The sequence below is a fragment of the Dipodomys ordii genome, unplaced genomic scaffold (assembly GCF_000151885.1).
Source record: "Dipodomys ordii isolate 6190 unplaced genomic scaffold, Dord_2.0 Scaffold15, whole genome shotgun sequence".
Taxonomy (NCBI): Eukaryota; Metazoa; Chordata; class Mammalia; order Rodentia; family Heteromyidae; genus Dipodomys; species Dipodomys ordii.
In genome coordinates, this window is record NW_012267231.1 from 17496878 (window position 1) to 17512176 (window position 15299).

The following is a 15299-nucleotide window of genomic DNA, read 5'->3' on the forward strand; positions in this document are numbered from 1 at the left end:
GCTCTACCACTTGAGCCACAGCGCCACTTCCTGTTTTCTGGTGGTTTATTGGAGATAAGAGTCTTATGGACTTTCCTGCCTGGGCTGGCTTTCAACCACGATCCTCAGATCTCAGCCTCCTAGCTAGGATGACAGGTGTGAGCCACCAGCATCTGGCTAGTTTTCTTATACTCTGGCATTCTCTGATGGGTCATTTTACTAACAAGAAAACAAACCAAACAAAAATGAAACACACTGCTTCACAGAGTCAGGTCAAGACAAGAAACCTGCCAAGCACAGCATAGGGGGAAACGTATTATAAGACTTTACATGATAAGATTCTTACGACAAAAAGTACCTTATTTGCTCCAAACTGCACTCTAGCTTTGCCCTTGACTAAGGTGGCGTTGATCTGCATGATGACGGACTCAACCGAGTAGGCGCTGCTCCAGCCCTGCAGAAGGAAACACAGCTCTGAGACGCGGCTCTGCGCTGTCTCCACGCAGAAATCCCACCCCGGGCACGGGGTCATCAACAGTGCAGACACAGGAAGACTCTGGCTGCTTCCAGAACCTCGCCACAGCCCCCACAGCATGCCATGCTCTAGGCGCCTGCCAGGGGAGAGCTAAACGTACACACAGCGGTCCTCCCTCAGTTTCATCTGGGGCACATTTGGTCCAGCACTCGGTTACTGTAAATAACTGCACTAGGTTACCTTAAATAACTGCACTAGGTTACTTTAAATAGCTTTTGTGTGACTAAAAGTGGGAGGCATTAAAACAAAATAAATACAGTTAAGGCAGATGCTATTGCAAGAGAACTTTTTTGTTTTGGTCCGTCATGGGGACTGAACTCGGGCTGGGCGCTGTCCCTCAGCTCTTCAGCTCAAGGCTAGCGCTCTACCACTTGAGCCACAGCGCCACTTCTGGCTTTTTCTGCTTATGTGATGTCTAGGAATTGAACCCAGGGCCTCATGCATGCAAGGCAAGCGCTCTACCACTGACCAACCTTCCCAGCCCCACAAGAGAACTTTTCTTAGACCCTTATTTGTACAATGAAGTAGTTCACTGCGGCTGAGAATCGGGGAGCGCGGGAAAGAGTTACCTGCTTCGTGAGAAGTTCCATACACAGCGCTCCACCACCTAACACGTACCTGAAAGACAGGGACACACGCCATTCTCTATACCCTGTGGTCCTTGCAGAAGATAACATGCGCAAGATGCCAAAACCTAAGAGCTCAGGCAGGTGCTGGCAGCTCATGCCATCCTAGCTACTTAGGAAGATTCTCGGGCAGGAAAGTCTGTGAGACTCATCTCCAATTCAACAACAAAAAGCTGGAAATGGAGCTATGGTTCAAGTGGTAGAGCACTGGCCTTGAGCAAAAAGCTCAGGGACAGTGCCCAGGCCCTGAGTGCAAACCCCAGGACCAGCACATTTAAGTAAACAAACAAACAAACCCTAAGAACTTATTCCCAAACATTCCAGAATGGAGAAGCCGGGTGTCCTGTACCTGTGCTCAGGGCCGTGCGGCGAGATTCCACCCGGAAGCCCTCCAGGACTCCTTCAGTTCTCCAGGCCTGAAACACTTGTTCAGGGAACCAAAGCTCATCTCTAAAGCCATCATCTAAAATCAAGATTCTTTTTTTTTTTTTTTTGCCAGTCCTGGTGTTTGAACTCCGGGCCTGAGCGCTGTCCCTGAGCTCTTTAGCACAAGGCAAAGGCTCTACCACTTGAGCCACAGTGCCTCTTATGGTTTTCTGGTGGTTAGTTGGAGATAAGAGTCTCATGGACTTTCCTGCCCAGGCTGGCTTTGAACCTTGATCCTCAGAACTCAGCCTCCTGAATAGCTAGGATTATAGGCATGAGCTACTGGCACCTGGCTTCCTGCCATTTTTTTGTATATGTGGTAGAGGAATCAAGCCCAGGGCTTCATGCATGCGAGGCAAGCTCTTTACCACTAAGCCACATTCCCAGCCCCAAGATTCAACCTGTTGTACTGTCTCAAAACAAATCACTTCACCCTGCTTTGTGTGAGATTGCAGTATGCTTTGAACGTTGTGTCTATAGCTGACGCTCAAGATAACAAGAATTGGGGAAGACGGTGGACATGGAAGCTGAGAATTCTGCCAGGTCTCGAACCCACCACCTGCTACAGGTACACTTGTACTTGCAGCTCAGAGCGCGTCACCATCCTAAAGCAGCCTCTTCCGCCACGGCCCAGAGCCGTCATCAAAGAAGCCGTACTTCATAGGCTCCTCTTTACAGGCAGCGCCACAGAGCCACAGCAGCTAAGAGAATGTAGGCACCATCAGTGAAGGATGGACACACAGAGCAGCTTCAAGAACCTTCCAGGAGGAGGGAGTGGTTCAGGCTGCACAACACTTGACATGTACTCTATGAGGGTGCACTGTATCAGAAATAAAGGTTAAATTACTTATGAAGAGCTGTTGTTTTAGTTAAAAGGTTGACTATGACAAGATAAAGAAACAGGATAGAAGACAGGAGATGGAAGAAATAAAACACACAGAAGAAAAGGGGCTCAGCACCCCGTCCGAAACACAGCTCTGACATGGCGAGTGCTGGGTTTGCTCTGCCATCGCTCCCGTGCCGGGAAGGCCTGGCAAGTGCAACCCTGCCCAAAGGAGCGCGTGCGCACTGCACTCCGCAGTCCCTTTAGCCCCCGCCTGGCTCTGATCATGAAGACAGAGGAGACTTCTGCGGGAGTCGCCCCTGCCCGGTCTGCTCATTCACCTCTAAGACAAGTCCTGTACTTGACTCCCTCTCCCCTGCTGGGCCCGTTAACTGAGATGAATCCAAGCTCCACCAGTGAGCCAGCCACCAGGCCTGCGTTCACCGCCATGCTGGGCCATCAGAACGGCTTCCACCGAGAAAAACCTAACCACGAGGGCCTAGCTGGAAAATGACTAGAGTTATAAGCAAGAGACAAAAAAAGGTCAAATTTATTTTATGTATGTGAATATTTGACTGGATTACCTAATACTCATCTTTCAAAACTGATTATGAGGCTTTGGGATAGGAAAAGCTTTTTTATTATCTAATCCAAAAGAGCTCAGGGACGCTTTAATAAAAATACTTTTTTGGGGGGGCTGGGAAGGTGGCTCAAGGTGGCTTGCCTTGCATGCCTGAGGCCCTGAGTTCGATTCCTCCGCACCACATAAGCAAAAAGAAAAAAGCCAGAAGTGGCACTGTGGCTCAAGTGGTAGAGCGCTAGCCTTGAGCTGAAGAGCTGAGGGACAGCGCCCAGGCCCAGAGTTCAGGCCCCACGACCGGACCCCCCCCCAAAAAAAAATACTTTTTTTTCCCCTTGCTGGCACTAGGACTTGAACTCAAGGCTTGGGCACTCTTGCTCCTATTTTTTTTTTTAATCATCTCATCTGGCACTGTACCACTGGAGCCACACCTCAAGTCCGGGTTTTTTTTCCCGGGTAAATAAATGTAAGAGTCTACCGATTTTTCTTTCTTTTTTTTTTGTCAGCCGTGGGGCTTGAACTCAGGGCCTGGGCGCTGTCCCTCAGATCTTCACCTCAAGGCTAGCACTCTATCACTTGAGCCACAGCGCCACTTCCAATTTTCTGGTGGTTTATTGGAGATCAGAGTCCTCATGGACTTTCCTGCCCAGGCTGGCTTTGAACCGCAATCCTCAGATCTCAGCCTCCTGAGTAGCTAGGATGACAGGCATGAGCCACTGTCACCTGCTACCCATGCTTATAAGTTAAATGTCATTATTACTATCTTGAAAGCAGCAATGATCAACATAGGAACTAGAAACTTTTAGACTTACAACACAATGAATTATCTCCACAAGAAGCTAAGCATTTGAAATTTCTCAGTGACTTAATTGTTCCTAGTTTGGGGTCTACAGAACATTTGATAACTAATCTGACCTTTCCACACCATCCAAAGGACTTCTGACCACAAAGCAGCCAGAGGAAACTGAGGAAAGCTAGACATGACAATTACCACTCATGTGTGCATGTGTGCGTGCGTGTGTATATGTGTGTGTGTTTTATAATTCATTGGAGCTAAGAGTCTCATGGACTTTTCTGCCTAGGCTTGGCTTTGAACCAGGGTCTTCAAATTAGCCTCCTGAGCAGCTAGGTTGACAGGAGTGAGCCACTGGTACCAGGGAACACTCAGTTTTTGTTTTGTTTTTGTCAGTCATGGGACTTGAACTCTGGGCCTGAGTGCTGTCCCTCAGCTCTTCAGCTCAAGGCTAGCACTCTACCACTTGAGCCACAGCGCCACTTCCGGTTTTCTGAGTGGTTTATTGGAGATAAAGACTTTTATGGACTCTCCTGCCCAGGCTGGCTTTGAACCACGATCCTCAGATCTCAGCCTCCTGAGTAGCTAGGATTACAGGCAAGCATGAGCCACCGGTGCCCAGCTGGAACACTCAATTTTTAAATGATAAACATATAAATAGGCACCACTGAAAATTACCTAGGAACAACTTAATGATTTGTAATAATGACTCTGAATAGGGTCCCCAAACCCAGCCACCCTAGCATTTAGCTGGCTGTCCTAATGATTCTTGATGCACACTTAATATCTAAGATAAAAACAATCACTTCAACTTACCCTCCTGAGAGAACAGGTAACACCACTCGAACAAAGGGAGGATCAAACGGAAAGTTATCCTGAAAAGCACAAGTTTAATTTTAGGAACATCCTCAATACTATACTATTGAGAAGATGTTAAAATAACTTAGAAAGCTGTATAGACACATGTATGATCTGATCCAAAGCAGATAGAAAGCCATCTACAGGAGCTGGGAGTGTAGCTTGGTGGTAGAGTGCTCACCTAGCATGCACGAGGCCCCTGGGTTCAATTCTTTGGTTGCCACATAAATAACTAAAATTTTAAAAAGAAAACCATCTATAAAATGGTATATTGAAACTCAAATGTCAGCACCAACACTAAATGCAGTGGACCAAGTGCTTCAATTATAAGTCAAAGATCATAGCTACTCATGCATAGAAGTCTGAGGTCAGCCTAGGCAAAGGCTGAGTGATTGAGACCACATCTCACAAGGTGGGCAGTACAGAGAACGTTCAGTTATGAAGAAAATAGGTAGAACACTAGATTATGCAGAATAAGCCAGACTCAGAAAGACAAATACTAGCAGAGCTGTGGCTCAAAGAGGTAGAGCACTGGCCTTGGGCAGAAAAGCTCAGGCCCTGACTTTGAAGTCAGTCCCCCAAGACTGGTCCAAAAGGCAAGAAGGGAAGGAAGTAGGGAAGGAAGGAGGGAAGAAGGGAGGGAAAAAAGCGGGACACCACGGGACACAGCGAGGACACAGCTGGACACAGCGGGGACACAGAGGGGACTCAGCAGGGGACATAGAGGGAAAAAAGCGGGACACTGGTGACTCTCACCCGTAATCCTAGCTACCCAGGAGGCTGAGATCTGAGAACACAGTTTGAAGCCAGCCTGGCAGGACAATCTGTGAACCTCTCATCTCCAATAAACTAACTCAGAAAAAGCCAGAAGTGGTGCTGTGGCTCAAGTAGTAGCAAAAGACAAAAAGACAGCTCAGGAACAGTGCCTAGGCCCTGAGTTCAAGCATTAGTACAGGTAAAAAGTAGGAAAGGAAGGAGGAGAGCAGGGAGGGCAGGCAGGCAGGCTAAATACTGCCAGTTATCTCTATTATTCAGAAGCTACATCTAAAGAAAAATGACAAAAGGTAAAGAAAAGATTGCTGGGGGAGGAAGCAGCAGGAGGTGGGAGGGGAATGAGTGAAAGTAGAGAGCCAGGCGCTGATGGCTCACACCTGTCATCCTAGCTACTCAGGAGGCTGGCATCTGAGGATCATGGTTCAAAGCCATCCCAGGCAGGAAAGTCTGTGAAACTCTTATCTCCAATAAACCACCAGAAAACTGGAGGTGGCGCTGTAGCTCAAGTGGTAGCTCTCTAGCCTTGAGCTGAAGAGCTAAGGGACAGCGTGCAGGCCCAGAGTTCAAGCCCCATGCCAGACAAAAAAAAAGGGAGAGAAGGTAGAGGAGAATTCAAGCATGCATATATATGTGAAAGACTGCAGTAAGATTTTTGTAAGGGGTGGGAGAAAGAGTGTACTTTTTCGAGTAGCAGAAGAGGTGATGATGGCCAAAGTACACTACATCCTGTGTAGAAACATCACAAGCACTCTCCACACTGCACAATTAATATGCACCAATTTAAATAAGTGGAGGTTGGGGCACCAGGCAGGAAGGCATACACTTGTGGCCGAAAATGCCTGGGAGGCTGAGGTAGGCAGAGCCCAGTTCAAGGATCAGGGATCAGGGATCAGGGATCAAGCTCAGGCAAAGTGAATTGGGAGACCTCATCTGAAAACGAAACACTAGGGCCTGGCTCAAGCAGAACCACGCCAGGCCCTGAGTTCAGCCCTCCGTTAAGCAGGTCGGAAGAAAGATCGCCAGACTTAACAACAGCGAAGGAAGATGAGCTCGCCGATGAGAATAAACCTCGACACTTCTCAGACTAATAAGCACAGTTCTTTCCACAGTCTTAGTTCTGGACATAGATTCCAGAGAATGAAAGTATCATGTCACTACAAACTGAAGCAGAGATGCTAATGCAGTACTAGAGCACAACTGCTTGCTGGACAGATGGCCAAGGTGGCGGCTGCCCCTCACCTTCCTGAGGCAGCAAGGAACCAGACACGCCCTGGCTCTCATCAGGAGAGGCCAGGGAACCTGAAGACAAACTGTCTCCAGGGCTGATGCCCCAACAATATGGACTCACGGAAACTAATGCATTCTTAAAGCCAATTTGTGCCATCCAGCCATATGCACGCCCGCAAATACACAGGTTTATACTGGAAGGAACAATAAGCAGCAAAAGAGCCAGGTGCCAGCGGCTCATGCCTGTAATGCCTAGCTACTCAGGAGGCTGAGATCTGAGGATCAAGGTTCAAGGCCAGCCTGGGCAAGAACATCTGTGAGACTCTTATCTCCAATAAATCACCAGAAAACCAGAAGTGGCATTGTGACTCAAGTGGTAGAGCACTTGCTTTGAGCTGAAGAGCTGACCCCTGACCAACACACACACACACACACACACACACACACACACACACACACACCACATGTGTGCGCATACACGCGCGCGCACAGCAAAACCTCAGCTATTTTCTCTGACCTCCTCAAGTTCACAGCAGGGTAAGCCAGAAGGCCAAACCAGGAAATGGGGTCGAAAGTCACCTGAGTTTAAGAATGCAGAAGATGGAGCTGGGAAGGTGGCTCAGTGGTAGAGCGCTTGCCTTGCATGCATGAGGTCCTGGGCTCGATTCCTCAGCACCACATAAGCAAAAAAAAAAAAAAAGCCGAAGTGGCGCCATGGCTCAAGTGGTAGAGCGCTAGCCTTGAGCTGAAGAGCTGAGGGACAGCGCCCAGGCCCAGAGTTCAGGCCCACAACTGGACCCAAAAAAAAAAAACAATGCAGAAGATGGGCTGGGAAGGTGGCTCAGTGGTAGAGTGCTTGCCTAGCATGCATGAAGCCCTGGGTTTGATTCCTCTGTCCCACATACACAGAAAAGGCCAGAAGTAGCACTGTGGCTCAAGAGCTAGTGCACTGGCCCTGAGTAAAAGAAGCTCAGGGACAGCGCCCAGGCCCTCAGTTCAAGCCCCAGGACTGGCAAAAAAAAAAAAAAAAGAATGCAGAAGACCTGAATTCTTTGCCATCATTCAGATATTAACTGAGATACAATGCTCCTGAATAATTTGACCTGGGAATACAAAGTGCCTGCTGTTCTACAAATCTGTAGCCAGGAAGAATGCCGTAAAAAGGACAAAAAGCGATAGCCATGTCACAAGACTGTCAGGCCCACTATGACCCTCTGCCTGAGGCTTTGGTGACAGCATCACAATGAGATAGTCTAAAGATGCTTGAAAACAATATATGTAAATATGTATACAATATATGCATTCATGTATATGTTATATATACAAAATATATTTTATATAACCTATACAGTATATATGTGATATGTGTATATATCCATATATATGTGTGTGTGATGTGTATATATCCATATATATCAGATATATGGATCTACATATATATACATATGGATATATACACGTCACACACACATAAATATATATATATACACACACACATGTTTCCTTTGATTTGTGGAAAGAGGGAAGCTGGGGGACTCCATCACACAAAAATTATGACCATTCAGCTGGGCTTGCCTATAATCCTAGGTACTCAGGAGGTAGAGATCTGAGGATTGAGGTTCAAAGGTAGCCTGGGCAGGGAAGTCCGTGAAACTCTTATCTCCAATTAACCACAAGAAAACCAGAAGTGGCCTTATGGCTCAAGTGGTAGAGTGCTACCTTTGAGCAAAAAAGCTCAGGGGCAGTGCACCTAGGCCCTGAGTTCAAGCCCTCCCAACAACCAAAAAAAAAAGAAAGAAAAAGAAAAGAAAATTTAATCCTCTTGGCAAAGGAACAAAAAGCAAATATAATAGATCATCTCAGATTTCTATTGCAAATCAGAAAATCTACGGGCACAGTTACCAACTTAATGACTATTATAATCTCCTTTATTATCTTAATTTGACAGCATAATGAAAGGCAGGGATAGAAAGCTTGAAGAAGTGGAACTTCATTCACTCTCCTGTTATTTATATTTTCGAATATGTGTTGAGATCTACCTTTGTGTTAAGAAATTCTTTAAAACTGGGTGCTGGTGGCTTGGGCCTGTAATTCTAGCTACTCAGGAGGCTGAGATCTGAGGATCGTGGTCAAAGCCAACCTGGGCAGGAAAGTCTGCGAGACTCTTACCTCCAATAAACTACTAGAAAACTGGAAGTGGTGCTGTGGCTCAAGAGGTAGAGAGCCTTGAGCTGAAGAGCTGAGGGACAGCCCTCAAGCTGAGTTCAAGATTTTTAAAAAGGTAGAGATCGCTGCTAAAATGAAGGTTTGAGCTTGAGTTTAAGCTTCAGTTAGTATCCTAACTCAGAAACAGAATCAGGCTTTTTACAAGGATCTTAACGTTACCTGATTGCCAATCAGAGGCACTGACCTTCTAGCTGTTCGTTGTTTGTTTTCTACAGTATACTACTGGGGATTGAATTTAGGGTCAGGCTTTACCACTTGACCTATCATTCATTCTTTTTTGGCTTTTACTTTGGTTTTTAGCTAGGATCTCTTGCCACCTCGAGATGGAGCTGGCCTCCAACTGTGATTCTACTGTCTCCCTCCACCTCCTGAGAAGCTGGGATTACAGGCATACATTTTGCTACTTCTTCTGTTTGGGGTTTGGTTGGTTTGTTTGGCAGCCCTAGGGTTTGAACCCAGGGCCTCACGCTTGCTAGGCAGGCACCCTAAGCAAGTGAGTCTGTTATTCTCAAGATAAAGTCTTACTCTATGCCTCAACTACGATCCTATTTGTGCCTCCCTTTGTCACCAAGATGAAAGGTGCGGGGCTGGGAAGGTGGCTCAGTGGTAGAGCGCTTGCCTTGCATGCCTGAGGCCCTGGGTTCGATTCCTCAGCACCACATAAGCAAAAAGAAAAAAGCCGGAAGTGGCGCTGTGGCTCAAGTGGTAGAGCGCTAGCCTTGAGCTGAAGAGCTGAGGGACAGCGCCCAGGCCCAGAGTTCAGGCCCCACGACTGGACCAAAAACAAAAAAAAAGGCGCATCACCTCTTGCCAGCCTCTCAGAGGGAATCTCACAAACCTAAGCCCAGGCTGGCCTCAATCATCACACCCCAATCTCTGCCTCCCAATAGAAGCGTAGCCATTTTTTATGCTAATTCAGACATGCATATCTTTTGCTCAGAATAATTCCCCATTGCTTTCTCTTCCCTGGCTCTCAATTGCTTATCGGCCCCAGCTTCCACTGGGGACCCTTCACTGCACACAGAGCAGCACTGATTGTGAAACTATTCATCCTCCATTCTTTTCTCTCTTCCCTTCCTCTCACCCTCTTTCATAGAGCCTTCTACTTTTGAAAGAAGACCCTGAATAGTTACAAACCCCTTCCTTACTACCGAGTTGACTTGAGTTGAAAACTGATCTTTATCACTTGACTTTTGGTTCTGCGTATATGCCCTGTGTTCATCGAATAAACAAATAAACTCATGTTTCCCAATCTACAGTCCTTCAAATAGTTAAAGACAAGTTACCACAAACCAGCCATGTTCTTCCTAGCACATCCACAATCCGCCCAGCTCTGAAGGCATGGGTCACCTCTTCCCAATCCTACTTCTCCCTAAGTAAATATAAATTTGTTTCTATAAACCTTTTTTTTTTTTAAAGGAACAGATAGCCACATGAAGAGACAGTGAGCCCACCTCTGAATGGTACAGACATGAGCCTTAGGTTTAACTAGAGAATGGACTCTGGGTGGGGATGAAGGGCGTGAGTGATCATTAAACAGCACTGGGCTGCCTGGTCACGATCTGGTGGTCACTTGGAAGGAGGTGTGGAGAGGCTGTCATCGCTGGACAGCTTGGGGTTTGGGGAACCCTCCTGTGAGAGCTATCTGTCCATCCATCCATCCATCCATCCATCCATCCATCCATCCATCCATCCATCCATCCATCCTCTGTCCGTCCATCCGTCCGTCCTGTCCTGTCCTCCCAGGATCTCAAGGTGGCTGCCAGGTGAGCGGCTCAGAGCAAAATGGAGACAGAGGCCCAGCTTCCCTCCTTCTCTTAGTGAATGTACAGGCCAAGTAAGGAGTCAGTACTTTCCAGCAAAAGCAGTTGAGTTATATGAACGCTTCTTGAAGTTCTACCTCAGAACTCAATTTAGATGTGGTGTGAAAAGTCAGAAGTCATCTCCCTTTCTTTCTGGGGTCTGAAGCAGGGTTTCATCCTTGACAGGCAGGTGCCGCCATCAGTTGAGCCAGGAGTGCAGGACTTGGTTCTAGCTATTTCGAGCTAGGGTCTCTTTTGGCGTTCTCTGGTGCTCTCCTACTTATGACAGGCACTGCCATCATGTGCACTTGGGGCGAGGACGGGTTAACTTGGTTCCCGCAGGCTGGCCTGGCACCACAGTCCTCCTGACTCTGGCCTCCTGCGCGGGTAGGATGCCAGACACACGTCCCTGCACCCAGCTCCTGGTTGGAAGAGGTCTTCCAAGCTTTTTTCCCTGGCTAGCTTCAACCGTGATCCCCTCTATCGCTACCTCCTGAACTGCTAGGATGAAAAGCAGAAGCGCAGGCTCACACAGATCGCTTGCTGCGGGCGCAGCCACGCGCCTATGCTTACTCTGGCTTTCAGCCATCGCAGCCACGCTTCCACACATGCTCAGTTTCAGCACCTTCCGTGACGCGCTCTCTCTGAGTCTTAGCTGTTATCCTCCAACGTCTGCCAAGTCCCACACCTGGTGATTCAGCTACGGGGCACCTCACAGGTCAGTAAACATGAGTCAAGTGCGCTCTCTTCCCAGTGCTCTCAAAGAATCCTAGGACCCTAGGGCAGGCCCTTCTTTCCAGCAAGAGCTATCATCCAGAAACACAAATCCAACAGACTGCCAGCCACTTCCCGCCTCGCCACGCATACCCCAATGAAAGCACTGCCTCTAGTCTCTGGCATTTATTGTCCTACCTTGGCTTTTCACGGACTACCTCATAAAATCAGTACAAGTGAAAAGTTGTCAGCAACTTCAGTGACTATATGCCAGATTCACATTCCAGGAAGACACATCAGCTGACAAGCACAAGAGTTTGAGCAGGAACAACAATGAAAGAAAACACAGACTTTGGGGCTATTTCAAGAAAGTAGTGGTTGGACAAGGTGGTCATGCCTGTAATCCCAGCTATTGCAGGAGGCCGAGATAGGAGGATTAGGATTCAAGACCAGCATGGGTGGAAAAAAGTCAGCAAGACTATCTCAAAAAACAAACTGATCTGAGAGGCTAGCTTGTGCAGAAATACAAGATCCGACCTGACAAATAAACTAAAGCAACAAGGGTTCAAATGGCCTTTCCTGCTACACACAGCTATGTCCTGTTTTATGAATACCATAATTCTCCATTTTTTGGAACATGGGATCATTTTTCTCTAGGGTAAAATAATGCTATCCTGAATAGATGTAGGTTTGTGTAGGTATATGCATGTGTGTGTGATCTATCTACCTATCTATATGTATATATATATATATAAGGTATTCACATATATGTATGCACATCTATCTGGAAATACATTGCCATAAGTAGACATATAAAACTGTGTCTCCTGGTGTGTCTAGGTGCTCCCTGCACTTAGTTCAGAGAATTTCTGAACTACCTGATAGGAGTAGCTTCTATTTTACCAGATAATGCCCAACTGTTTTCCAAGGCCACTGGCATAAATACACACTCCCATTAGAAGCACATGGAATTCCATTCCTATTTTCTTACCTTAAAAGAGAAGCAAAGCAAAATATATTCTATGCCTTCTTTTTCCTTTAGGATCTGAAGATCGCTGTGCAGAGGACTATCGGGGTCCACCCTAGGAACAGCAAAACGAAAGCCAATTCAAAACAGGTTAGCGAACCTTCCCAGGGGAACTCAAACCTAGAGAACTGCCCCAGGGCCCCAGGCGGCTCCAGGCCTGAGCTGTAAGTGGGCGCTGCAGGCAGGACCACCTCTCCACAACTGGGGACACACACACAGAGCAACTCCAGCACTGGCAATCGACAAGCTAGCAGTCCTTCTAAAAAGAAACAGGCGCATGGACAGAATTGTCTCATGAACTCAAAAAATATAAATAATATAAAGTAATAATATGCTTCCAAAAATTTGTGTTACTAGCCAAGAGGTTCAAGAATAGGGATCTGCTGCTGGTAAGACCATCAAGTCAAATCATCATGAAACTGAATTGTCTACAGGTGTTCCATAAACACGGATGCCACAAAGATACTTCTGTTTCCAATTTGCCATTGTCTCAAGAACTCCATACAACACTATCTCATGACAATATATACTCCTCCGCTCTTAACTGTGAGGCCTCAGAAATAGCTCCTTTTGCTGGGTGCCAGTGGCTCACACCTGTAATCATAGCTTCTCAGAAGGCTGAGATCAGGTTTGTGATTTAAAACCAGACTAGGCAAGAAACTCTGTGAGACTCTTATCTCCAATTAACCACCAGAAAACCAAAAGTGTAGCTCAAAGTGGTAGAGTGCTGGCTTTGAGCAAAAGAGCTCAGGGACAGAGCCAGGCCTGAGTTCAAGCCCCAGTACAAATAGAAGGAAGGGAGGGATAAAAAGAGGGAGAGAGGTGGGAAAAGGGAGGAAAGGAAAGGAGGTAAGAAGGGAAGAAAAGAGGGAAGGAGGAAGGGAAGGAGGGAGGGAACAGAAGGAGGAAGAGAGGGAGGGAGAAAGGAAGGAAGGGCTGGCTCATTTTAATAATCTGAGAATGACTTCCAGAGAAACGAAGTCTAAATATGTAAACACCAAAGTGCACAGGCAACACTCTGGGAAGAGGAGGCCCTCGCTCGCTCGGCTGGCAGCGTCGCGCCTGGATCGGTGCTTACTTGTGTAGTTTCACATGCCAGTCGTACAGGCTGTCGTTTATGAGCTCCACTGAGTACATCCCTGTGAAGACACAGACACGGTGGTCACGCATCCTGCGGCCCTACACCTACCATGCTGAGGTAAGTACATAAAGGAAGGCAACAAGCTAGACTGTAACTACCACAGGAACTCAATGCCTTCACGGAGAGTTACAGCCCACAATTAAGGGGATTCTTTAATGAAATCCACAAACTCCTTATTATTAACAAACTCATTTCATTCTACCTCCTATATCTTCCAGAATATTCCATCCAGTTCCATAATAAGGACACTGTCAGGAGGGCAGCAGAGCACAGCCCGGTGAGCACAGACCCCACAGGCCCTTACCTGATTTGTAGCTCTGCGATCTATATATGTCCCTGAGTTCTTTCATGAGTCTATCTGAAGCTTGCACTGAACCACACACGGCACCCTGAAACATAAAAGTGCTGTTAACATAGTCCACTGAGTCAAGAATCAAAAGATTTAAGGTATTTGAACCTGTTATCAACAAAATCTTACAATGACATGTAAAACCAGATGGCCCCTCAACATTAAGACAAAATAGGAGCCGGGCGCCGGTGGCTCACGCCTATAATCTTAGCTACTCAGGAGGCTGAGATCTAAGGATCACAGTTCAAAGCCAGCCTGGGCAGGAAAGTCTGTGAGACTCTTGTTGCCGATAAACCACTAGAAAACCAGAAGTGGCATTGTAGCTCAAGTGGTAGACCACTCACCTTGAGCTGAAGAGTGCAGGGACAGTACCCAGGCCAGAGTTCAAGCCCCATGACCAACAACAACAACAAAAAGACAAAATAGGCTGGACACTGATGCTCACACTTGTAATCCTAGTTACTCAGGAGGCTGAGATCTGAGCATCAGGGTTCAAAGCCAGCTTGGGCAAGAAAGTCTGTGTGACCCTTATCTCCAATGAACCACCAGAAGACTAGAACTGGCGCTATGGCTCAAAGTGGCAGAGCTCTAGCCTTGAGCCCAGGAACAGCACTCAGGCCCAGGGTTCAAGCTCCACTAGAAACCCCTCATCCTGACATACTGAATGAGAAGATTGATTTGTTTGGTCTGGGCAGGACAAAGCGAAGGCCAGCTTCATAGAGGAGAAAGATACTGAATCTCAACACATGAAGGCCACGTCTGAGGGTAGGTGTGAGGATGAAGTATACACAGACGTCCAGTGATCTGCACAGGGCACACAGCGGCTGTCAACAGACCAGAGAACTAAACCAGGCCAGAGTCCTAGCTGTTAACCACAGCACTGAACCCACCACCAAGAATGGAATGGGAAAGGAGAAACTGAGGTGCTATCATATTTTGGTTTGGCTTTTTGCTTGTTTTGGATTTCAAACAGGGTCTTGGTACATAGCCCGGGCTAACCTGTAACACAATCTATGACCTCACCCTCCCAAGTGCTGAGATTACAGGTGTGGACCATCATGCCCAGCTGAGACTGCTACCTCCCCCTTCCCACCCTACCTCACCCTCCATACTGGGGCTTATACTCTTGCTTGGCTTGCTTGTTCACAGCTGGTGCTTTACCACCTGAGCCATACCTTCAGCCTGGCTTTTTACAAATTAAGAGATGGAATCTTGCTGGGCACCGATGGCTCACTCCTGTAATCCTAGCTACTCAAGAGGCTGAGATCTGAGGATCACGGTTCAAAGCCAGCCCAGGCAGGAAAAGTCCATGAGACTCTTATCTCCACTCAGAAAACTGGAAGTGGCGCTGTGGCTCAAGTGGTAGAGTGCTAGCTTCTTTTTTTTTGGGGGTGGGGGGGGTCCAGTCGTGGGGCCTGA

The 15299-nt window shown here is 47.2% G+C and overlaps 1 protein-coding gene across 1 annotated transcript in view; it reads right to left on the reverse strand.

The window, feature by feature from the left end:
• Positions 1–15299, reverse strand: part of Ube2q2 (ubiquitin-conjugating enzyme E2Q family member 2) — a 50451-nt gene that overhangs the window by 10077 nt on the left and 25075 nt on the right. Inside the window, exons 5-10 of the mRNA XM_013011945.1 lie at positions 13836–13920; positions 13469–13529; positions 12355–12445; positions 4579–4637; positions 1084–1132; positions 338–433 (exon numbers count right to left, since the gene is read on the reverse strand). Coding sequence (XP_012867399.1) covers positions 338–433; positions 1084–1132; positions 4579–4637; positions 12355–12445; positions 13469–13529; positions 13836–13920 — 441 coding nt within the window. The remainder of the gene's footprint in view (positions 1–337; positions 434–1083; positions 1133–4578; positions 4638–12354; positions 12446–13468; positions 13530–13835; positions 13921–15299) is intronic.